General features: G+C 38.3%; 2 protein-coding genes and 1 long non-coding RNA gene across 5 annotated transcripts in view; 2 read left to right on the plus strand and 1 right to left on the minus strand.

Annotated features, from left to right (window-relative positions):
- The window catches only part of LOC122662192 (choline monooxygenase, chloroplastic), a 35,554-nt gene extending 22,939 nt beyond the window's left edge, over positions 1-12,615 (plus strand). Inside the window, exons 3-11 of the mRNA XM_043857765.1 lie at positions 1,637-1,682; positions 1,818-1,953; positions 3,490-3,564; positions 3,667-3,879; positions 4,077-4,172; positions 5,351-5,472; positions 5,574-5,667; positions 12,047-12,097; positions 12,193-12,615. Coding sequence (XP_043713700.1) covers positions 1,637-1,682; positions 1,818-1,953; positions 3,490-3,564; positions 3,667-3,879; positions 4,077-4,172; positions 5,351-5,472; positions 5,574-5,667; positions 12,047-12,097; positions 12,193-12,336 — 977 coding nt within the window. The 3' untranslated portion in view covers positions 12,337-12,615. The remainder of the gene's footprint in view (positions 1-1,636; positions 1,683-1,817; positions 1,954-3,489; positions 3,565-3,666; positions 3,880-4,076; positions 4,173-5,350; positions 5,473-5,573; positions 5,668-12,046; positions 12,098-12,192) is intronic.
- Positions 12,616-24,971: 12,356 nt separating this feature from the next.
- On the plus strand, positions 24,972-25,645 carry LOC122662393. The gene is made up of 2 exons (XR_006333015.1): positions 24,972-25,098; positions 25,315-25,645. It is a non-coding gene; the product is annotated as an uncharacterized LOC122662393 (long non-coding RNA).
- Positions 25,335-25,903, minus strand: part of LOC122662391 (tRNA(His) guanylyltransferase 1-like) — an 83,925-nt gene continuing 83,356 nt past the window's right edge. For 2 of the 3 annotated variants that reach the window (XM_043858012.1, XM_043858011.1), the window contains one exon: positions 25,335-25,460. In XM_043858012.1, coding sequence (XP_043713947.1) covers positions 25,335-25,460 — 126 coding nt within the window. Of the gene's footprint in view, positions 25,461-25,620; positions 25,842-25,903 lie in introns of those variants that run through there. The other variant, XM_043858013.1, reaches the window with a different exon arrangement.

Consider the following 25,903-nt stretch of genomic DNA (forward strand, 5'->3'; position numbering starts at 1 on the left):
AAGCGTACACTTTATGGGATGAAGCAGTCACCTCGAGCATGGTTTGGCCGGTTTCATTAGGCCATGATTTCTGTGGGCTATAAGCAGAGTAATGCTGATCACACTCTCTTTATAAAGAGGGTTGGTGGAAAACTCACAATTCTTATAGTCTACGTTGATGACATAGTAGTCACTGGCAATGATGGTGATGAGATCAGCCGGTTGAAATCCTTTCTTGGCCAGGAGTTTAAGATTAAAGATCTAGGAAAACTACGGTACTTTCTTGGGATTGAGGTTACCAGATCTTCTAAAGGCATTTTTCTCTCCCAAAGGAAGTATGTCCTAGATTTATTGGCTGAAACTGGTTTGTTAGGATGTCACCCTTCAGATACTCCTATGGATGCTACTGTTCGTCTCAAGGAAAAAGAGGATGAACCTGTTGATAAAGGCCGGTACCAAAAACTAGTGGGGAAGTTGATTGATCTCTCACACACACGTCCGAATATTGCTGTTGCTGTGAGTACTGTGAGTCAGTTTATGGATGATCCCCGTTCTTCTCATATGGAGGTTGTTCTTCGTATCCTTTACTACCTGAAGTCAGCTCTTGGAAAAGGGCATTCTCCTGTCTTCTCATGGTCACCTACGGATACAGGCATACACTGATGCTGATTGGGCTGGTTCTACAGATCGCAAGTCTATCTCTGGGTATTGTTCTTTTGTAGGTAGCAATCTTGTCATTTGGCGTAGTAAGAAGCAGAATGTGGTTGCTCGTTCTAATGCCGAAGCAGAATTTCGTGCTATGGCACAAGGCTTGCTACAAGACCATGGGGTTCCCATTCATCTTCCTATGATGTTGTACTGTGACAACAAGGCTACAATCAGTATTACACATAACCCGGTACAGCATGATCGCACTAAGCATGTTGAAGTGGATAGGTATTTCATCAAGGAGAAATTGGAAGAAGGGCTGATTTGTGTTCCCTTTGTGAAGTCTGCTGGTCAGCTTGCTGATATTTTCACCAAGGGATTATCTGGAAAACTGTTTCATCCAAATTTAGTCAAGTTGGGCATGATTGACATATTTGCTCCCACTTGAGGGGGAGTGTTGAATAATGTACACCAGAATACGGTGTGGGTATTCTGGTCCTTTTATTGTTATTTCTTTGTTTTATGTATCCCTAGTTAAGTCGGCTATGCTAGGGGTATTTTAGATTTTATGCTGTAACTCTTTTTATTATAAATACATAGCTTGTGTGATCATATTGATCATTCAAGCATTCTCTCATATTATGTTTTGTTAACAGTTTGACATTGCAATACCTCAATACATGGTGTGCCATAGGTTGTGATGGGACACCAAATTTGACAAATGGCTTATCTATAGGATATACAACTCATCCAGCAGTCAATTTGCCAAGACCATTCCTCCACATGGCTCAAAATGGTCAGCCATCTAAATGAACTTTTTCCTTTTTGTAGCTGTTAACTTTTTCATCTTGTACCCCTTTATGATCTTGGACAATTCAGCTAACCAAATGACATGATAATTTAAACCATCATACCCAGGTAATAACAAAGTGGCTTTATTCTGTTTTGAAGATTGACGTCCATACAATTCTAGTCTAAGAATCTTCAATTGTTATTCTCTTGATTTCAGGATTCACTGAACAGATAAAAAATTGTAATGATTTTTTCACGGGCAGGTACTTTATCTTTCAATATTTCTGAGGTGTGAAATTATTTTCTATGAGATAAATGAAATAAAAAGTAGAATGATGGAGACCAATCAAAATTTCATGAATCCTGTTATAAAGTAGCTGATAGCATAAAGCTTGCAGATTGGGCAATGTGCATTTTGTTATATGTCGAGACGCGAATGGGAAACTTCATGCTTTTCACAATGTATGTCAGCATCATGCATCTCTTCTTGTATCTGGTAGCGGGAAAATGCCTTGCTTCGTTTGCCCTTATCATGTGAGTTCCTGTACTGTGCATAAATTCTGGTCTAATGTCCTGTATGACATGGAAGACTATTGCTTTTCAGTCTACTATGTTTACATGCTTGCACCATTTTGTTTTGGTTTCCTTTGCCTAAGCGGTTTATGAAAGTGTATTCAGTTTTCTGTATATTTTCTTACTATTAATGCATATTTCCTAATGCTTCCTGGAGCTTCTGTTGCGTTCCCAATTTAGGAGCCTTAATCTCTGTGATGAATTCAATAAGTTCCAATAACTCTTGTTTAGCATTCAGGATCTTTAGAGAATTAGTAATTAGGCTATGTTACAGTTATGTTAGAATTGCTTTTCAATATTAGACGTCTGTTGGCATTCCAACCTTCCTTCCTCCTTTCATGGCTACCCAAAAGAGAATCCGATACCTCTTGGATGTGAATAACTGAGTAGGACGAACCAGCCCCTTGGATATCTTTGCTTTGAAACAAAACAATTAGGGACTGCATAAGTCTTCCAGCCTATAAAAACTGAGGATTATGTAATCTCTTTTGGCAGCTCAAGTTGACATTTGCATTGTACACTGATGAAAATGGACTTCTCCAAGTGTAATTCGAATTTTGAAATTTAAATTGTTGCTCTGGGGGCATGCATTCCTGTTCAGAACGATTCAGTTTTATGTACATTTTCTGTTATAAAAGTAAATCCATGCTCCAAGGTCATGCATGTTTATTGGGTGAATGGGCAATGTGGACTGTATTTGTTGCAGACCTCTTTGTATCCTAAATGGAAATATGGCTTTTGAAGAGTTATATTCAGTTTGTATTTCAAAGTGGTCCCTTTTATTGTGCCCTCCATCTTGACTGTGCTAAGAAGGAAACTAGACTAGCTGAATTTGGAGAAGTATTGTTCTTGCCACCTAAATCAAGTACTTTCCAGCTTGGAAAGCATATGTGCTCCTGTATTGTGATTATTTCCCTAGGCTAAAATCATACTGCCATTTTTTTTTTTGGGGGTCTTTTGGTGCTCAATGAATTTTAAGTGAACACATTTATAAACTAGTGCACCTATTCATGATGTCATGCTTCATGGTTCTTAACTTCGTCAAGTTTGTTTGTGAAACAATGTTTATTAACTCATATAGGCACATCTTTATTTATCCTTCACATTTTTCTGCACATCAATAAAGTTCTCATCAGATGTTCTTATATTTGCTGTCTGATACCTTTGTGCTTGCTTTGGTTGATTTTGAGAATTTGCTTAAAGATTTCATTCTTCGACTGCAAACAGAACATTACCAATAAGAGTTTTCGGCAGAAAACTTTATCTCCTTCCATGCAAGCTAGGATTAAAATTGGGTCTTAACATTTTCTGTTTTGTATGTCAACCAAATGAGCTATGGATCAAACCCTAATTTCAGTAGTCTAATTAATTTTTAGATATATATGGAAAAAATGCAATTGAAGATTAAGATACCTTCAAAGTTCTTCATTTTGTTCTCACCTAATTTAATATTTATAATACAAAATCCAGATGACATGCTTAGAGTATCTTTTGTAGGGATGGACCTATGCATTAGATGGTGTACTCCTCAAAGCAACAAGAATATCTGGAATAAAGAATTTTGATGGAAATGTATGCAGAAGCATTATCTTGGTGGCTGTCTTGTTCCCTTTTTCATAACTTCTGTCAGAATGAAGGGATAATCATGATTCTTTTTCTGGCCATGAAAGGCAGGGGTTTGGGCTTAAACCATTGAAAGTAGCTACCTGGGGGCCATTCGTACTTATCAATTTGGACGAAGACATTCAGCCTCAACAGGAAGCTGATATCAAGATAGTAGCAGATGAATGGCTTGGTAGCTGTTCAGAACTATTGAGCAGCAACGGGATTGATTCTTCTCTAATTTATGTTTGCAGACGTGAATATACAATTGAATGCAATTGGAAGGTTTGTTTCGTAGAATAGCAATTCGAGTTGAAATCCTTATCTAGTTCATTTTGATTAGAATTGCATTCCAGAGGTCACTTTTTATATTATTTTGGTTAGATTTATTAGTGGGATGAAAATTTTGCTGCATCATTCCAAATGTATATCAACTCTTCATGCCAGTGTTCATTCCAAATATGTATCAATTCTTCATGCAGGTGTTCTGTGACAACTACTTAGACGGTGGTTACCATGTGCCATATGCACATACAAATCTTGCATCTGGTCTTAAGCTCCAGTCTTATTCCACTACAGTAAGCTGTCTACTTTCTGGTATTCATTATTAAAGCATGCATAGTTTCTTAATACACTGTTTTCAAAATGTATTGTAAAAGAAAGAGGAAGATATTTGATATGAAAAAGGTCTTAGGGATAAAATTACTTGCAGGTTTATTTTAGCAACTACACATAGGGGTTAGTATGCTCCAGGTTTAAAGTATCGGTATTGGATATCGTATCGGAAGGCTGATTTTAAGAGACGTATTGTATCGTATCGTATCGTATCAGAGATACATATCGTATGCTACAAATATGTATGAAAATGGTCAATATACACATGGAAATACACTTTTGGAGCAAAAAACAATATAAATAAGATATATAACATGTATAATGCATAAACACTAAAATGGAGAACAACGATAACAAGACAAGAAACTTTAATTGATTTGAGTACAAATCCTTGCAAATGATCAAGTTGGATGCATCAAACTTAGGTTTACCTAAATCTATCGATTTATAGCACAAAATAGGATTAAAAACCATTTAAATTTTAAACACAAAGATTATGTTTTTCTGAAACCTACCTTTTTCTGTGAAAACTATTTCAATCTCTGAACTCAAAGACAAAATCATAGTCTGATAGTCACATGGGCCTTCAATGGCCGTATCAACATGTATCGGTTGGTATCGACTGTATTGGAATGTATTGGTCTGTATCGAACCGTTTCGGCCGATACATACAGATACATATCGATACTTTCACAGAACCCTTTAACGTCCGTATCGGTCTGTATCGTATCGTATCAGACCGTATTGGCTGACACAATACGATACCAACTGAGACACCATTTTCTTTAAAAAAGATACGTATCGGTATGTATCGTATCAGTTCCAACCGATACTGATACATATCAGTCGGTGTCTTATCGACTGATACTTTAAACCATGAGTATACTGAATACCCAGGTATATTATCCTCCTGTGCTCATAACACCTTGTTCGCATTGTCATACACCCATTGCTAATGGATTTATTTCATTCCCTGTCCATACTAGACTGGATCCAGACTTAAGAATCCATTATGTTCCATATATGAAGTGGACCTTTCTGTGACTAGGTTATTGATATGATTTAGGATTGGTTGATTCTTGGTATGTAATATTATGATGGTTGACTCTGCATTATCTGACAATTATTATTAATTGTGTAGATATTTGAGAAGGTTAGCATCCAAAGATGTGACAGCGGTTCTACGGAAGGAGGGGATGACTTTGATAGGCTTGGATCGAAAGCTCTGTATGCTTTCATTTATCCAAACTTTATGATCAATAGGTAATACTTGATTATTGGTGATTCCAGACTTATCCATTTATTGATTCTGTCAACTTTGTATAGAATGTGTGATGAGTAATTTTATAATTTTGATTTCCCAGGTATGGTCCTTGGATGGATACAAATCTAGTACTCCCACTAGGACCCCGTAAATGTCGAGTTATATTTGATTACTTCCTTGATGCTTCTTTGAAGGTAATGCCTCATGCCTGTTTCTTAACTCCTATACACCATAATTATGAAGCTCTTTTCATATATGGACCATCAACCTGCGTTGTTGAGGAAATTTGGACCAATGGTGTAAGAAGTTTGTGAAACAATATTGAATAGTTTTCATTCTTATCTAATGATTCTCATTATTGTGGCAGCTTTTATTAATTATTATATCATTTCCTAAATTTTTTATCTCAAAATTTCATTATTTTCATGGACTTCCATAGACCTGCTCTGATTTTTCAGAGTGCTTCCATAATTTCCATGAATTTTAATGAAGTACTACCACTTCAGTGGGGACCAAACTGTATACTGAAACTACATTTTAGAATCTTGCTATGATTTGTCAGACACTTCCCCTTGTAGATTTCTTGAATGCCCATACAGTTCTTGTTGGGCACAGCTAGACACTCCTCTGGACACTGTTCTGTGTCTTTTGCCTTGAATCTGGCAGAATTTGGTCTGTCTTTGGTTTTTTCTTTTTATCCTGAATTCCTGGTTAATTGTTTCATGGCTTGCTTTACTGACTGCTGACATGCATTAAGATACCCAAATATACATATACTTATCAACTTTTCTCTTGGCATTAATTTTTCAGCTACATAATATAATGTAAATCTAACATAAAAGAGGCAAGAAATAAGAAAGTACCCTTCCACGATGTAAGCACCAAACAATCTCCTGTGACATTGTCTCACTGTAAAAAGGAACTTTGAGTACCTATTTAGAAGGTGCTCAACAGCATGACAAACTAAACTGATCAATTAAATTTACAAATGCATGTCCCTGTTTCTAGATTTCTGGTGTTGCCGTGTTGATTTTACAATAGACACTTGCATTAGTGTTCACACATCATAGGAACCTTGGTACAAGGTCTTTAATTCTGGTAGAACCCCATTTCGTCCCCTGTTGAAACCGAAATGTTTCAATGAAGTGGGCAAAATGGGGGCTAAATTTGGTTAAATGTTGCTGAAATGGAGAAAAATGCCCTTTTCGTACCATAAACAGTGGAATTTTTGCATGAAACTTCAGGGACTGCCTATTTAAGCATAAATACAGGTTTTTGAAAGAAAAAAAAATCCAAAGTCGTAGTTTGTCTTTGGACCCAATGTTTTTAGTGTATAGCGTAGCCTGTATCCTTTCTCTTATATAATCTATTCTATACATAATTTAGACCTAGAACACATAACAGTCAATCATAACAATTGAAATATGCATTAGAATGAAGAAGCATAAAATTAGCAAGCATTCCACAATAATCAAAATTGTGAAACCATTTAACATGCAATGATACATATATCCTCAATCCATTGTCATCTGTTATCATATAAGTACAAGTTGCCAGCTGTTTGACATACAATATTCCAAGTTTCCAACCTTGTGTCAATTGAAATCACCAGTAGATTAATGCTGCCCTTGGGATCGACAGAACCGTTGCTCAGACTATATGACATATGATGGCTATGTCATCCTCGCTTTGAAGATCTCTCAAAGTCCATCACAACAGCCATATAGATGGAATCATCAACACATACAAGATAACTAACCTAGGGTATAGATAACTGTGCAGTGAAAACGATGGTGCATATGTGGACCCACTGTAACTGCTTGGCAGATTGAGCATATATGGTTGGGGCCCAGGTATGCGAAGAGACTCTCCACAAAAGATGCACCACTTTGTGACTGACCTTGTTGGCAGATTAGATTCTAATATGGCAACTGGACTGGATCGATAATTGCAATGCATTTGTGATCCAGAGGAGTAAAGAGTTAGTGATGTCCGCTGGGGTTTTTTTGTTAATATGGTGAAAGAGGCAATGGTGGACAAAGCTGAAATATTGGCATTTGAAGATCCTAAAGCATTGTTGGAAGAGGCTAACTAGGAGAATACTGAACGAGAAGGAAGACTAGTGGATATCAATTGAGGAATAACTCAAGGTTGGTGGAGATAAGTACATTATCTAATATTATTTTTCTAGGAGGAGAGATTATATGGCTAATTTCCACTGTGATCTAGAAATTAGAGATTGTAATCTGTTGGAGTTTGCTGACAAGAAATCAGCAATGAAGCAGTCAAAGGAAGTTAGAGAATTGTTGAAATAGGGGATTGGTGATAAAAGAGGTAATGGTAGATCTAGAAGGGGTGCAAGAATCCATGTCGCAGACCCCATTTAGCTGAGATTATCCTGCGTGTTGGGCTGTGCCTTTTTCCTCTTACTACCTTTCATCATTCCCTTATTCCCATCTGCCATTTGTCTTTTCCTTTGTCATGTCTCATCTCTTTTCCCATCCCTATTCTTCTATCTTTTCTTCACCTTTTGTTTTTGAGTATAACTCTGGTTTTCTCTATTTTGTTTTGATTGGATCCATGTAGCCGACCCCATTAAGTTGGGATAAGGCTGAGTTTGTTGTTGTTGTTGTTGTTGTTGTTGGTAGATCTAGAAGGGAGGGGGGATTGATCAATATTCCAATTCGAGGAATAGTTTGTTTTTTAGAGCATTACTGGTTGGAGTCTCATATTTTATGATGTTATGGGATGTGTAATGGGTATGGGAATTGCATTCTGGATTTTTTTTTTTGTCATATGAATCTAGTCGCTTATATTGAAGGAGGAAGAATTATTCTTTGGTAAGCAAGAATTACATTATTGTGAGAGTGTTCATCACTAGTGCAGTTATGGTTTGATGAATTTCTAGGTTTACTTTTCTAGGTGTTCTGGGCAGTTTGACAAATCGTATGCAGCAGCTCAGCATGCTCCTTATATTATTAATATTTCTTTTAATGTGTTGATAAAGGTGGTTGCAATCAGAAGGAACCTTATAGTCTATACTCTGGTCCCATTCTGTCTGCATTGAAAATACCAGGGTTTCTTGCTGCTCTTTGATAAGATTTCTGTATGTGCCAGGATTTAGAGAGAGTTTCGACCAACTTCTTTTTCCTTTTGTGATGCATAGTTTTGGATGTAATCTTTCAGTTGCCCCTTTTTTTTTTCTTATTGCTAAATTTATTTTCTGCCTTTCCTATGCCCCCACCCACCCCCCCCCCCAAAAAAAAATAAATAAAAAATAATTCCCACATGTCAATGTAAGCTAAACTCAACAAATTCAGGTGGAGGTCTCAATTCATATTGGTTAGGAATTGGAGCGTCAATGTTAGGATGAATTCCCATCCCAGCCTTTTGGACTCTTGCAATCCAAACTGAGCCTTAATGGAATTTCATAAACTCAGTGTTGCACTTGTCTCAACTCAACTCAGCCTTATCTCAACTAAATGGGGTTGGCTACATGGATCCTATTTCTCCAATCAGCTTTATTCAAAACCATCCAAGATTTCAGTCCTAAGCTATGCATGTCATTCCCCCCCACTTCTCCTATGGTTATTTTAGGTCTACATCTAACTCTTTGAGCACCTTCAATTTGAAATATATCACTTCTTTGTACTAGAACATTCAAAGGCCTCCGGTGCATATGTCCAAGCTACCTCAGACGAGTTTCTCGCAACTTATCATGAATAGGGTCAACTCCTAGGTTTGCTTTAATTTGTTCATTATTTATTTTATCTTTTCTAGATTTACCACTTATCCACCGCAACATCCTCATTTCAGCCACACTAAGTTTTTTTAATTGTTGTTTCTTTACTGCCCAACATTCAGCCTCATACATCAGTGTTTTACTTGTCTGACAATTTAAATTTTAGATTTTCCTCCGTTAGCTAACACTTTAAAATAGGAGTTGCTTGTGCCTGACATATGTGGACCCAGATTCGGTGCTGGCATTGCTTGGATGAATGATATCAGCCAAAACCTAGACCCAATTTGGTTTAGGAGATCTGAATCTGTACTTGAAGTGGGTGTGGGTTTCGATATTATGAAAGCCAACCAGGAAAGAATTGGAAAAAAACTTTATAATTGCCTCATAATAGCTATGGGTGGCAATTGTAATTAAACAGAGTCAAAGGGCTTAGTGTAATATCAGAAAACAGTTAAACAGGTGTTTACCAAAAGGTATACAGCCTGTGTATTAATGGGTAAAATTTTCTTAATCCAAATCTGAAAATCGTGTATACAATTACTGCATATATAAAGACCTGAGTTTCCATTTTCAAAATTTCTAAGTCAAACCAGAATAGAAACTGACTTAAATGGAGCAAAGCTAAAAATACTGAAGGCTCTAGTAACTGACTCAATTGCTCTATTTATTTAAAAGGCAATTACATAAATTCACCCTCTCAGTAAAAATATAACTAACAAACCCTCCCATGTATGGCCTGCTAATGGACTTTCTTTTGGGCATGAACAGCCTAATTTGATCCTAGGCTTGCTGTAATTAGCAGGCTGGACCTTTGGGTTTCAGACTGGATCTGAATTAGAGCTGTTGGAGAACCACTGCATCAGAGCTCACCTAGTACTATGCCACACTACTCTAGTACCTATACTTCTACTGGTCTATTGCTACTATGCTACAAACATATGTATGTAACATAACTACTACTCCCTGTATGTGCATGTATTAATATTTTACATTATACTAAACTAGAAACAGCTTTAAGCCTGTATCAGTTTCCACTAATCATAGACGAGCTTGCTAGAGATATTCAAGATCAGGTTTCTTGGTGTATGTTTTTTGTTGATGATATAGTTTTGGCGGATGAAACAAAAGTAGGGATAAATGCCAAGTTGGAATTATGGAGATCAACCTTGGAATCAATTGGTTTTAAGATAAATAGAATAAAAACAGAGTCTATTGTGGGTAACTTGAGAAAAAATATCACTGAAAGTGGGATAGTGAAAATTGATGATAGGGAGAAGCTGCAAAGTGATAATTTTATCTGCCTAGGTTGTTCAATCATAAATAAAGGAGAAATAGAGAGTGATGCTGCCAAAAAAAAAGACCATAGTGGATGAAGTAGAGAGGTGCATCTAAAGTGTTGTGTGATCGATGTATTCCTTTAACACTCAAAGGAAACTTTTATAGGACAATTATACGTCCAACAATGATGTATGGAGCTTAATGTTGGGCAGTGAAGGAATAACATAATACAAACATAGTGTTAGCTGGAATGAGGATAGTGGGATGGATAAGTGGTAAAACTAGAAAAGATTGTTGAAGTGGATAGTTGTAAGGGCAGAGAGGTCATTGTGCTTTTCCTTTGTTTTATTTCTGTTTTTCTAGTGTTTCATTGATGTAAGGGCAGTTTTGTCCTAAACTTATTTCAATATAAATAATACATTCTGTTCTACCGCAGGTCCCCTTTCTCTTGGGATTTGCACTCTCTTCTTCTTCTCCTCCTCTTTCTCCTTCTTTCTTCTCTTCTCTTCTCTCCAATCTGGTTGTTCAGTATCTGGTATTATAACAAAGATAAAATAAGGAATGGACAAATTATAACTAATTTAGGAGTAGCTCCGATTCATGATAAGTTGAGAGAATGTTTAAGGTCGTAGGAGCATGTGCAATAAAGGCTTTTGAATGCTCTAGTTAGGAGGGCTGATAATTCAAATTGGAGGAACTAAAAGAGTCAGGGGTTGGCCTAAAATAACTCTAGAAGTGAAGAAAGATATGCATAGCTTTGGACTAGTAACAAGTATGACTTCAAATAGAGTTGATTGGAGAAAGATAAGTGTAGCCGACCCCATTTAGTTGGGATAAGACTAAGTTGACTAAACTAGAAATTATGTAAGAGTACAAATAAATTTGCATATGTAAATAATTTGATCATATGTTTCAGAGTGTATATTCTTCTTTTTTATTTGAGTCATACTCGAAAGGAGGTACTCATTGAATTTTTCAGGATGACGAACATGTTTAGTTGTTTACATGCTACACTCCCTTGTCATGTGGTGTTTTCATGATTAGAACTATTTTTTTTGTTATCTGTGGGAAATTGTCCCCTACATGGTCCAATTAAGAGACTCACGGACCTAATATCAGCCATATGCAATTTGGTTGGGGCTCAAATTTTGTGGACAAGTTGTCCATGTCATCACTTAATCTGGTAAGTTTCAGCCCAAGCCCATTTCCCACGTGGAGATAGTTTAAACTTTTAGAAGTAGTTTGAACCACAACTTTGCTTTAGGATTTTAACCATTTGAAAATGTAAGTTTAAAACTAAGAAATGATGGACAATACGGTTGGAATGGGATTCCAAATTTGACAAGTGGCTAATCTCGGGGGACATACAACCCATTCACCTGTTTGTTCACAAAGTTCTGCCCTCCATGTGGCTCAGAACGCAGAAATGTTGGGCCATGCAGACAAGATTATCTTGGTGGCTGTTAAGGAAACATTAACCCTTTATTCTACCATGCTTTGAATTTTTAATTCTCTCTTCCATCCAAGAAGCTAACATTTATTTTATACGTCAGGATGACAAAGCCTTTGTCGATAGAAGTCTTGTGGAAAGTGAAAGAGTGCAGGTGTGAGCAAACAATGTTTACTTCTTTATAGTAGAAATAATATAGGTTTTACAAAATATTTTTTATCTAATGATTGCGTACAAGAGATTGTGTAGATGGAAGATATCACCTTATGCGAAGGTGTTCAAATGGGTCTAGAATCACCAGCATACAGCAGTGGCAGATACGCTCCAATTGTTGAGAAGGCCATGCACCATTTTCATTGTCTGCTGCACGAGAACCTTAACAATGACATCTAAATTCAAGTATAAACTGCTAACTCATTGCAAATTTTGCGTTTAATGGTGTATCCGTTTGTACCCTGATTGTTGTCGACAATCTGAGTTATTGATTGTTTACAGTAATTTATGTCCTGTATAGTTTCCGTTAGAGCTATCTAGCACCCTTGTTTGAATGCTAATGGTTGCACATTTTGAAGGATGTAACTGTTACATTTCATGAGTATGTATTTGCTTGCCTCGGCCATAATACACCCAGCCATCTTCCCACCCCTGCTAAAAAAGGTGGAAAAATTTTAAGTAAGAAATGTTGGGATGCAAATGTAGAAATGGTTGAAAGATTCAAGGACTATTTTGTTCCTGCAGATTGAATTTAAGGTCATTATTTACCTCGAAACCCACAAATTTTTGTTTTTTTTTACTTTGCTCATAAAATGTAACAAACATACATGAAGGCTATAAACCAGATGTTAACCTGGAAAATATCTCTTGAACACCAATATAGAAAGTGGGAGTTGTAACTGCAATCAGTTTAGTATTATCTTTTAACAAAATGAACAGTTGTATGGGACCTGAGGGTTTTTCTTGCTAGGTTAGAAATTGAACTCCACATAGTTTCTAGTGGCCTGAATTCCTATTGGTCATGGGAATTAAAATTGGAAAGAAAAGTAACACATAATTTTTTACCTGCACCACCAGATTCATCTGAACTTATTTATGAGAATTGGAGTATCGAGTTCGAGAACTCATCTTTCTATTGGGTTTGGATTTTTGTTCTTATTTCTACATTTTTTTCTAGCATTATTTGGTAAGCATAGCAGGTTTTCCTGCACATCTTGCCATCACCATTGTTGCTGCCACCATAATGGTTGGTTATACCATTCTGAAAAACTTAGGTCTGACTTCAGTTGGTCCTTGTATAGTTATGCATCATAAGTGGTGGAAATTTTTTTGGAAGTTAAAAATTCACCCCCAAGTTCAAAATATTTCTTTGGAGGGTTTTCATGAATGGGTTGCTTTGTAAATCTAAGTTGGCTGCATGGGAGTAGGTGATCTGTGCTTTTTGTAATCAAGGAAGTGAAACCTTGTGGCATTTTTTTTTTCCTTATGCGTTTAACAAAAGACTGGGTTGCTAGGTGCTGGTTCTTTGGACTAAGTTCCTTATGGGTAATTCAATTTTAGAGTTGTGCCTTTTCATTTTTAATAATGTCATCTCATTTTCTTGAACTTAGGTTGTGTTTGGTAGGATAGAAAAGGAAAGAAAAAAGAATCTAGAAAAGAGAAGAAAAGAAAAAATAAATGTCTTGGTGTTTGATTGGCATGGGAAAAGAAAAGATATGTTTTTATTTCAATGGTTGGTTGAAAAAAAAAACTTCTCTGGAGAGGAACCATTCTTCCTCTAAACCTGTTCACTCTATCGTGGAGTTGGAGTAATGAATGATGTTGAAATGGATAGAGAAGAAAGGGAAAGAGCTTTGTGAAGTGAACAACTTAAAATCAAAGCTTTGAGCTTTGTGAACTCATGGACAGTTGCAACTAAACTCTCTGAGCTCCACCACCATCGACAAAGTTGTGCACCCCTTCCTATCTCTCCATTTCTCACTCACTGGTCTTGATCTTGATCCTACAAGCCCACAAGTTCTCACTATTTTGAGAGGTCTCATGAAATTGCTCACCATCAATTTGCGAAATGCTAGTGATGGCACGCCGAATCTGATTAGTCCAACCTATAGGGAAATACTTCTTCAAAACATTTGTTGCATTTGTGCCCAAGTAGTAGCATCCAAAGAATTGAGCCATTGTTTGGCTTTATCCTTGAGGAAAAATGGGAACAAGGTCAATTTAAGAACATCTTCAGAAAATTTCTGGATTTTAATAGTTGAGCATATCTCTAAAAAATCATCCAGATGCTTATACGGTTACTCATTGTTAAGTCTATAAAAAGATGGGAGCATTTGAATAACACTAGACTTAATCTCATATTGGGTTGTCTGAACAGTAGGGATCCTAATACATGAGGGCGACGTATAAGTCGAGGGAGTAAAGTGCTCACTCAATGGGCGTTGGTTGGGTACGTTTTCCGGCATTCTTTTATTTTTCCGAATTAAACGCAAAGTTTTCTTAATTTCAGGGTCTAAATCAGCTAATTCAAGTTGACAGGAACGACGACCATGCATCAACTAAACTAAAAACTACAAAAAGAAAATAAACTAACGACAAGAAGACTCACAACCAAGATGCGCAGGAGGGCTGAATGCGAGTTCAACGAGTTGGGCTGAAGATGTGCACTCTTCCTTGCTCTGCGAACTGGGTTGTTTGCAAAACAAAATAAAAGTAACTTAGGCTGAACTAAAATTAAACTAAAGAAGAACATAAAAATAAAAATTCTGAATATAAAACTAAAACAAAATAGAACGAAACAACTAAATCAATCTTAGCAAACCGTGCTTCGGTTCCCCGACAATGGCGTCAAAATTTGATCGTGTCGTTAAAAGATAAAAAATAAACCCTATATTACTGCTACAATAACGGTAACAATGGATCGAATCCACGGGAAACTGGAAGGCTAAATCTACTAAAATGATGTGAAAGTGGTTTTGAAAAGAAATTTACAAAATTTAAAACTAAATTAACGACTAATTAACAAAAATGAAAATTAATGCGAAGAACAGCCTTTAGGTTTCAAATCCCCATTGACATTATTATTTAACTCTGGCACATACTTCGGTTCATTATAGCTACAAGCCTAATGCAACCACTTAATGATAATTTTAGTTCCTCCTAGTTATATCCTATATTATCGATCACTATCGTCTTTCGCATACGCTTAGTTCGGTCAGTTATAGGCTATCATCGGTGCAACCAAAATTACAATAAAAACCATTGCTTAAATAGAAAATATGAATCACAGAAGCACATTCACTAAACTAAATACTTCAATTAAAATCATCCACAAAGGGATGGAGTCTCAACATCAAACAATCAAGTATGCTTAAACCAGAAATTAAATAATGATTATCAAAGGTTCATCTACACCTAAGGGCAAAGGAAACTTAACCACTCATGGGGCTAATTGACAGGGGGCAGCAATAGTCATCTTCCATGAACGTGATACGTAGGTAGATAACTGCCCTCGGCTTCAATGGTGAGGCTGATCTTCTTGCGGAATGTTGTCCCAGAAAATCCATAGAAGAAGAAGAAGAAAAGAGAAGAGGAGACGATGAGAAGAAGGATGGAACGATGGTGAGTGGTACTATCCTCGGTTGTGGATGTTGGAGAGCGATTCAGGAGGGAGGAGCCATTCTTTAAAAGAAAAATAAGAGAAAAACAAAAGAGTGTGAGAGATAGACAGAAAACCGAGAGAGAGAGTCCGTCAGGGAGTGAGTGGATTTCTTCTTTTTCTATTATTTTATCTGAAAAAGAAAGAGAGAGAGAGAGAGAGAGAGAGATAGACGTGGAGAGATGAGAGAGAAAGGAGAGAGATAAGAAAGAAATCGGAATTAGTGCAAGGGTTAGAGAGAGAGATGAGAGAGAGAAAATAGGGAAGAGAGAGCATTTAGGAAGGAGAGAGATTTAGGAGATGGGAGACCGTGGGCAGCATGTGAGTAAAGAGAGAGAAACGTGGGGGAGAGGAGATTTAGGGGGAGAGATAATAGGAGAGATGGGACAAATAGTGATTGCTAGGGGCCACTCCCAAACCGTGAAGGCTTCTTTCCTTCTCCAAGAAATCGCATTCCACTAGAACTCCTCACATTAGCAATTAAAAAGATTATTTTGGATTCTTTAGCTAGAATCGATTAGCTTGGGGATCAATCTTCCTTCTAGAAATTCTGCTTCTACCCTTCATGCAACCTTCTCTGTGACATATCAAATTTGCCTTCATTGCACTCTTCTATCTGCGCCATAGGAAAACCGAACTCTTGTAGGTCCCAATGATCTACTTTGATGCATAATTAACTCTAAGTCTTCTCAAATCGCTAGCTTAACCCTGGAATCCTGTGATCAAAATATTTAAAAGAAAGTGCATTAATTTATTCATAGATAATCAATTAAAAACTCAGATTATGTAACACTTATTATAAATAATTAAGCCCCGATCAAAGACGGATTGATCCGAGTTAATCTCCCATCAGTTCGGATCCGCACAGGTAAGGAAAGCTTTCTCGAGTATGGAATCGTGCCTCTACATAAGAAAGAACGTCCTAATTTAGATATAAGAAGAGAAGAAACTATCTCTACTGGAACAAACATTCAATATGAACAAAAAGTTAATTTACGCAAGAATATCGCTCTTGGCTCTTGATTTATCTTTGCTTAAGTAATTGAGGGTGCGATCAAAATTTATGACATTGGCCGTCATGGAAATTCCCGTCTTACGGGGGGGATTAAACAACATACCTCAAATACCCTCATTGCTCAATATCTCTTAAGCCAAGAACAAATTCATTACGCAAACACAAAGAGGATTGCCTAAGTCAAGATTTTCAATTGATATGTCTTGAATTAATACAAGATGCCTATTTTTTGAGGGACATGTAGGATTCCAATGTATGGGTATGAATTACTCATTTTTATTCGAGGGGCTATCGCGGGACTATGGAATTCCCTACTTTGTACGGCATCTCGTATTAAAACAAGGTTAATCATCAAGAAATCCTAAATTTAGACCTTAACAAGCTAATAAGAGTTAGTTGGTGTCGTATCCTAATCCTGTATGGTCTATTTTCCTACATGATGCATGATATAGGTAGGCTTTACATGATGCATGATATAGGTAAGCTTATAGGGCAGAAAAGGTCACCCTTGACAGAATCGATATATCTGTCGCCTACGCGAGTCATGGTTACGTGATTGTTTTAATATACCTGGGGAGTAGGTCACGCGATCTCAGAATAACTATGCTAGTGTCTTTTTTGAGTGGCTGAAACACCCCACAGCGCACTAGTGGCTATCCTCGCCGATGATACTAAACCCGTAAAGCAAATATCAAGGGTTGTGGCTAAATGTTTTTTCATACTGTGTGTGTGCATGAGAGTGGTGCAGGAAGCGGCTATCATTCGATCTCAGAGTACTTAGTACAACGTACCTCACCTCTCCGGGGGTAGAGGTACGATAGGGAGTACCCTCATCGTTTGATTTCACTTCTAACACGATGCATGATGCAGTTAGTATCACAACAAAGGTTAGTCATATATGTTTTCACACAATATTAGAGAGAATATTCTTGCATTTATCGGGAGCATCTATTTTTGAAAGCTTGACCACGAATGGGTATTTACCCATCATGTTCTTCCTCAGTGGAATCTCCACTATAAGTACCGCGGTCCTCTTGGTTCCGGAGAGGGTTCCTCAGCCTTATGGCGACAGAGTTTTGTCTTTAAGGAGGAACGTGATATCATTTTGATACATCATCATGGGGATTGGGATCTTGCTTCATAAGAAAATGGAGTCGCCACCTAGGATTAGGGCCTAGGACCCAATGGGTGTAGCCCTATCCGGTATGAATGAAAATGGGTTACGTGCTTCCACATGGACTGGTCAGAGAATGGGTAAAGGGTCAGGTTACAAGTTTGAGAAAGTATTAGCACACTACCTTTCCCGGTCAAACCGGTCTTTCTATTATGGATGCTAAATATCGAATAGTCTCTCCTTATGATGTATTCACAAGATTACTACATAACATGTATTCTATCAATATGTATACTATTTACACTAACACGGAAAATCAAAATGGACTACATTGTGCCAAAATAAAATGCAATAATTATACCTTTATATGAAGATTTCTCGACTATCGATGATCCCCTGGCTCAGGTGGAGATGGATGGTTGAATCGTCACCGGTTCTTTGGATAGAATGACGGCTTATGAAAAGGACTTTCGCTATCAGTACACGAAAGGAATAACATCTATAAGAATGAGGTTTTCATTACCCGTATGCAGACGAAGTAACAGCTCACATCGGGATAGGGGCACTCATTCGTAAAGTAGGGTAATCAAAGGATCTACCCATGACTTGCAAGAATACTCACAATCACTCAAATGGCTTCAAGTGAAGCTAAAGAAGGCAAGAAAACAAGATGGGACCCTCTCCCTCTCACTATTTCTCCTTGAAAATGAGGGAGGGGGACCCTCCTATTTATAGGGATACCCCATAGAACACGGCGTCGTGTTGGTCCTCCATGATGCCATAGAAGACATTAGTGGCGCTGTGGCAGAAAATTCCACAAGGTCATGGATGATGTCATGAGGGTGACGTCTTGTCCATTTTTGTGGCATCGTGGGGTTCCACAGCCTTCTACGGCACTATGGTAACCTTGCATGACGCCACGTTTAAGGTATGACCTCATCCTCCACTTTTGGGCTTCCTAATGGGCCTTTTTGGCTTTTTTGGGCTTTTTGAAGGGTTATGGGTGCAATATCTTCCACATATGTCCCGCTGTCATCATTGCCATTGGTGGTGGCAAAATTTTAGTGTCTACACTAACGTTCGGTCAAGATGCAGTCTTACCCATGGAAGTGACTATAAAATCACTAAGGGTGTCTCAGCAGTATGAATCAACTCCTCAAGAATATTCTGAGGCAATGATGACTGAACTAGAAAGTTTAGATGAAGAAAGATTACTGGCTCATGATCGGATATGTGCGCAAAAGGCTAAAGTGGCAAGGGCTTACAATAAAAAGGTAAGGTTTAAAGTTTTTAAAGAAGCTGACTTAGTGTTTAAAACAATATTACCTATAGGTCATAGAGACCCTAAATATGGAAAATGATCACCAACTTGGGAAGGATCATTTCTTATACATCAAGTATTGAAAGGCGGGGCTTACCGGTTGAGGACATTAGATGGTCAAGTCCAACTCAGACTAATAAATGGCAAGTATTTAAAACGATACTATCATACAATGTGGGAAGCCAGACTGGTATGATCACGGATTAAAAGACAAATTCAAATGTACTTAGCCAAGAACAAAAAAAAAATCGGCTCCAGTCAAGATGAAGGAAATTAAATTCGATGAATGAGGATACATCGGCCACCAGTGAAAGAGTACGATTGACTGATGTACAACACATCGGCCACAAACAAAAAAAAAAAAACTTGTTCAAAAGTCTAAGGAACAACCTCCTTAGACTTGACCCAAGCTTGTAGGCTCTAATTTATAATGAATTTGTTTAAGATCTTGTTCAAGCTTGGCAATATTGCTATGAGTAGCGGCAACTTGGCGCAACAACTTCTGCTCAAGCTGTAAAGTATCCTTGTATGCTTACCCTTCAGCACAGCCAAGTTTAAGAGTTTACCTTGGCTAGATCTTCAGCCACGGCTAGTCTTTTCTTGTCCAATTGACCTAGCTCCTCAGTCAGACTTTCCTCGGACAACTTAAGAGTTTTCAATTCAAGCTTCAATGATCGAACAATGTCTTTTTGAGAAGCCTTGCGCACTGTATTCATTTTGTGATGCTCAATAGCTTCTAGCGCAGGGGGAAGGTCATTCTTAATAAGACCGATCAACTCATGAAAGCATGGCACAACATTTTCAAGAGTCAGAAAGGGTTGTTGAAGCTAAAAGTATCTTCAAGGCCATTTTCATCTCGCACGTTTTGTCTTGTGCGAGAATTTCGGCCACAGGAAGTTTCTCAGTATCATCCATGACCTTCCATGCTCTACGCACTTCTGGGGAGCTCAGAGGAGTCAGAAAAGGTTCATCTGGAGAGGGTGTAGTCGGTGCTCTGTCAACAAGAAGATCTTCTAGGGTGGAAAGTACATCGCCAAATTCTGGGCCCTGCAATATTTCAAATGCAAAGCTATGTGTATTTAACCTCACGATAAAAAAAAATAAAAAATAAAGAGAGAGAGAGAGAGAGAGAGAGAGAAAGTTTAGTAAAAGGGTTTACCTTTCCAAGGGTTGTAGAATTGGTTGGAGGAGTAGAAGGAACAATTGTTAGAGAAGAAGTGGTCCCAAGAGAAGAATTAATCAGAGGTATTCTTTCCAAGGGTTGTACAAGGTTGCTTTGGTAGGACTACATGCGGATCCGGACAGACGGCGAGGAAATGGCCGTTAAATCAACAGGATCAGAGAAATCTTTTTGGGTCAGTGTTTGCTGCTTGACCAATGAGGAAGTCGATCTACTAGAACTCGAAAGTGAAAATTTGGAGAGAGCGGCTCTGTTAGCATCGTCGTCTTGCTGACTTCTGATAGCTTTCGGCCATGGTACATGAGCTGTAAGGTTGGCCAAAGAATGACGAGTTTTCTTAACAACTTGAGATCCATAGTCCTCGCTTCGGCTTGGTTCTGCTTTAGTTGCCTCTAGGTCTTTACTGGTTCGAAGTCATTTCCGTAACCTTTTAAGAGTTTGAGGTCCAGAGATTTCTTCTAAACCGGCAGCCTCTTAATCAACAGAGGTTTCTCCTAGCTTTTTACTTCCAGAAGCAGGGGGAACAGGTGGCAATGCATCTAAAAAAGAAATGAGAGGTCAGATCCAAATAGTACAAGGAAAAGAAGAAAACAAATAACACTTAGAGACTCGTTACTGGAGAATAGAAACACATTGGCTGGCTTATTGGAACTCATGTTCAAAAGCATGAAGTCCAGAAAAGGACACATCCTTAGCAGCAGTAAAAGACATTGGCTGACTACATCCGCTAGGGAGCCTTCGGCCGAGGAGGTTGCTTGTCTAAGGGTCTAGCAAATTCCTTCTCAAAGCGCCTCATGTCTACAAGTAGGCCTTTCATAGTGCGGCTTGCATTTTCAGGCTGAGCTAAGAAGTCATTCAAATGCCTCTCTCTCTTAACTAGTGGATAGCCTCACGATGCCTTTCATTCATGACAAGCCAGTCTGGATGATACTTTATACAAAAGAACTCCTCATAATCTATGATGGACTTGTAGAGAAGGGAAGCGTCTTTACCTTTATCCTATGCTGACCCTTTTCTTGATTTCTACGATAATTTAAAAAATATGTTAGAAGCAGAGTCAAGTTGATCGAAAGTTGAAGAGTGACAATCATCAAACATCTCGGTTTGGTCACTATGAGATAGAAAATAGTACTTCGACCACCATGACGCAAAATCTTCAATCATGGCAGGAAGAGGCTCAAAGTAATGAGGCTTGAGCTAGAAAGTACTAGCTGACATATCATAGTAACATCACAAATGCTATCATAGCCTTTTAGCACCTGACGTTCAAGGCCCCCTTCAACATCTGAGAAATAACAGAGTAGGGGATGGCCTGGACAAGGCCGAATTGACGAGCCCAAAATTGGGGTTTGTAAGGCTCAGTGCTGCACATATTGTTCTTGGTGTGTTCGAGGTAAACCCCGAAGTGAAGATCTCTACACTTTAAGAACGAAGTCCATATATCTTTATGATCAAGTGGGTTGTGGATAGCACCAGTAAGCCAAAGGGGAGTGCTACCCGAAGGTGAAAAGGAATGAAAGAACTAGGGGATCAGTCTTCAGGAAGTTCAAAGAAGAACTAGAAACATTCTGATAGAGACCGAGAAATTGGTAAGCTGAGTAGTTTGAAACCAACAGCTGGATATTCCTCAGCATTTGGAGGAGGGCTAAATTCAGGAAAGTACACACTTAACCACAACTGGAGGATCCATAAAGTGCCCCCTCCATAGGTAAAGTTAGACTGAACGAACTCATTACAACCCTGATACAAGGAGAAAAGAACAAAAACAGCAAGATTTACCGGTCTGTCACTAGCCAAAGCATTTGCTAGGCCGAGATAGGCTTTGGTGATTTTATCAGCCCAGGTACAGATAAGACAACGACAAATCCAAGATAGAAGGTTAAAAGCCACATACTTTGGCTTATTGACCGATCCTTTTTCTTTCCGATAGTGGGATAAGTACAAGGTATAGCTTGACTTTTTTGAAAAATCTAAATCTCAGTCTATCCTGGAGCACTTGGAACCTCCATTGAATTCCTCACCTTCAGTCTTAAGACCGAGAAGAGCACACATGTCTAAGAGAGTGGGACTCAACATCCCAAAATTGAAATGGAAAGAGTTGGTCGACCGAAACCAAAAATGAAGAATGCCATGGAGAAGGTCAGTGTTGCAATGGCAGAAGAAGGTCAACATTTGGATGGCATCAAAGATACCAAGTTTCTTCCTGATGTCACCTTTGACAGACGACATTCTCTTGACCTAATCATTCCATTCAGAATACCTAGAGGGCCAATGCCGCTTAAGGGCAATGAGTTTAAGTAACAGAGAGCTAGGTGTCCCCCTCCTAAAGAAAAGAAGATCGTGTGGATGAGAAGGAAAATTTACTAGAGAATTAGCTACATCGGAATTTTCCAAGAGAGGGCCTACTACGAGATGATCGTTTCGGGGAATAAGTACCTCCAAGTTTACAGCATGATGGAGGCTAGCACGCTGCTCCTAAAAGCGGTCTGCAACTGATTTGGAGTCACCCGCAGTGGGTTTTGCTTGGCTCATTTTCGCTCCAACGGAGAAACAAAAAAAGAAAGAAGAAAGTTTGGTTGCTTTGGCCTAGAGAAAAGATGAAACAGTGAAGAGTCTTGAAGGAGGAAAGGGTTTTTAAAGGGTTTCAATTCCCTAAGCAATAGGGAGTATGACTGCTTCCTAGGGAAACGGCGAAAGATAGTCGAAAAGTTTTCAGACGCTAGTTGTGATTGGTCCATGTGTCTCCAGCAATGCGTTTTAGGGAAGATACGTCGTCTCAGTGTACGACTCTTCAGAAGATATTTTTGCGATAAGACCGATGTTGGCACAATCTCCAAGGACTTAAAATAAAATCATCCTCAAAGATTGCGAGGGGTATTGTTTACACCCGAAATTTGTTTGGTCTAATCTCCAAACTTAAGGATGTTCGGCCAAAGAGAAAGTCAGCTAGACTGAAACCAAAACAGTCTAAGATTAAACTCGGTCATGATGCATGCCACTATTATACTCGTTCAGAGAATAGTTGACGTTTACGATCAGTTAAACGGTTATAACTGATCCCGACATATCAGGGAAGAGGCCATGACCGATCATGATGGTATAACTGACCAAATGGGACGTTACAACTGGCTGATCAATTATAATTTAGTAGTATAAATCGAAGAATAAAATCAAAAGGGAGGATTTTTTTTTCAATCAAATACCCAAATTTGCAATTTTATCTTTATCTTTAATTTTTGTTTCCATTACAATGGTGTAATCTTGAGGGATTTGCCTTCGGCCCCTCTCATACCGTACTATGGATTGCTCACGCCGAGTGATTCAGAGTTTTTGTTTCTGCTTGTTCTCGTGCCATTTCTTTCACCTTTTTTATTTGAACGAAAGTCCTTGGAGTACCAGCTGGAGAATAATCTACCGTCGCCTCTCGTAGAGAAGTAAAGTTCCCTGTATTAATAGCAGCTTTAGACCAAAGTAAATCCGAGGGAAACAAATTGTCTCAACACCTGACATCCACCCATGTAAGTAGAGTTGTAGATTGGAGTTTCAACCTTAACCTGAGATAAAATCAATAACTTTCTAAATTTTGAAATTAGAAACTACATAGATGACTTAACCCTCGCCTTGCCCGGATGCCCACTAATTCGATCAGAAAAAGAAACCCAAAATCCCCAGTTAATTACGGGTCCAAAATCCATTCTTAAATAAATGAAATAACCAAATCAATATCACCAAATATATCGATATACAGAAACCAATGACATGCCAAAACACAAGATACACATACAAAACAAAAGATTAATTAGCAAGTTAATTAAACAATTAATACTATTGCTAGTGAAAACTGAAGAAGACATGCAGGCCGTCAGATGAGTCAATCTGCACATGGAAAGGAAAACCCAAGAGGATGACTAGAGCAGGCTCCGGGGTAATCCTCCGATGCCTAAGTCAGTTTTTAGGGCATCCAGTCAAGAGAGAACAAAAGTGAGTTCCGGGGGGAATGCAAAACCAAATCAACGTTCTTAGATCGTAGTCGAATTACATCTAGAACTGGTTCTAAAGTAAAGAATTGAGTCCCCTTTTTCACCCATGGTTTTCATCTGACCTTTATAGGCAATCGGGAATACACAAGACAGAGAAGTTGCCGCAGGGTATATTAAGCCTTCTATTCTTCAGTCCAGCACAGGCTATTCATGGTTCATCTAACAGCAAGCAAACATCATCTCAGTAGCTTCGATACTGTCCAATATCACTCAGTTGCAGAGAATACAAAATAGAAACTGAAAGGAATCAATGTAAGGAGAGGAAGAAGATGGGGCGGGGCATATGACCAAGGCCCTCACCTATGGCCTTGGTCTGTCTCTCACCATTGGCATCTTATTTCAGCTGAATCACACAGCAAAAGCAAAGCTTTTTTCTTGAACTCAAATCGTGGCCTTTGTCCAGCCATTCCCTCTATTAAATAATAAAGTATCTATTACAAGATTAGAAACTTTACAAATTAGGAACTAAGACTCCAATATTGCTATTACATAAAATCGAAAGAAAGAAATTAGAAACTTCCTAATAACTAAACTAAATATGACAGCATTAGGATAAAATCTTTCTCCGGTTGAAACCTCCAATGGGGCCCACAAGTACTTCTAAAAAACATTCCCATACAAGGCAAATATCAACCCACACGGCAACACCACTGTTCACGTGAACAGCACATGAACAGTGTAGCATGAACAATATTCTTCCCAAATTCTGTTTTGGTCTCTCTTCTTCATGCTTCGATCTACATCAACAAGCCCCTACCAATTACAGTTTTATAAATTACCAAAAATGGATCAGCTGGACAGAGTTAGAATTTTAGCTGTTAATTGTTCCAGGAGTTTCAAATGTCGAAAGGCTACTCTTCGAGGATGCTTGGGTCTGTAGTCCAAATGTGGAAAGGCTATTCTCCAATGGGGCGTACAAGATATTCTAAAGCATTCCCACACAAGGCAAATATGAGCCCACACCAATGTTCGTGTGAACAGTACCACTGTTTCCATGAACAGTATTCTTTCCAAATTCTGTTTCCGACCTTTTCTTCTTCATGTTCCAGGAGTTTCAAATGTGGAAAGGCTACTCTTCAAGGATGCTTGGGTGTGTAGTCCAAAATCCAGGCTCGATGATGTCACAATGATCTACAATCACCGTCAGAGATCTTTGAACAGAATCTCCACCTTCAGTGTCCTGTATCTCTCCCACCTGAGAGACAAATAGATAGAATAGAATTAAAAAGTTATGTTCAGCTTTGACAAGGATATTTGATGGATGAAAAGAACCATACACAAATGAGTGCAGGCAAATTTCAGTAGAGACTACCTAAATTCAGCATCTTAAATCCAATGTAAAACGGAAACACATTTGTGCATCCTTAGTGACAGTGAAAAGGCGAATTAGATCCATTAAAAAATAACTAATGGTGATGGAACCCATTCTTTGGCGTGTGCTTTTGATTTCCTCTCCCTCGACAAAATTGACTAATGCATCTCAAGGTACACACACTTGCATTCAACAATAATAATGATCCAATCTGGTCACTTTTTGCTTTGGGAAATGTGTTAGTGCATCATCCAAACTTATTTACTGTGTCTCCACTTTCCCATGTGCACGTGTGCCAGTATACCCTTGATCTACTGCATTAATGT

This window comes from Telopea speciosissima, chromosome 5 (genome assembly GCF_018873765.1).
Source record: "Telopea speciosissima isolate NSW1024214 ecotype Mountain lineage chromosome 5, Tspe_v1, whole genome shotgun sequence".
Classification (NCBI taxonomy): Eukaryota; Viridiplantae; Streptophyta; class Magnoliopsida; order Proteales; family Proteaceae; genus Telopea; species Telopea speciosissima.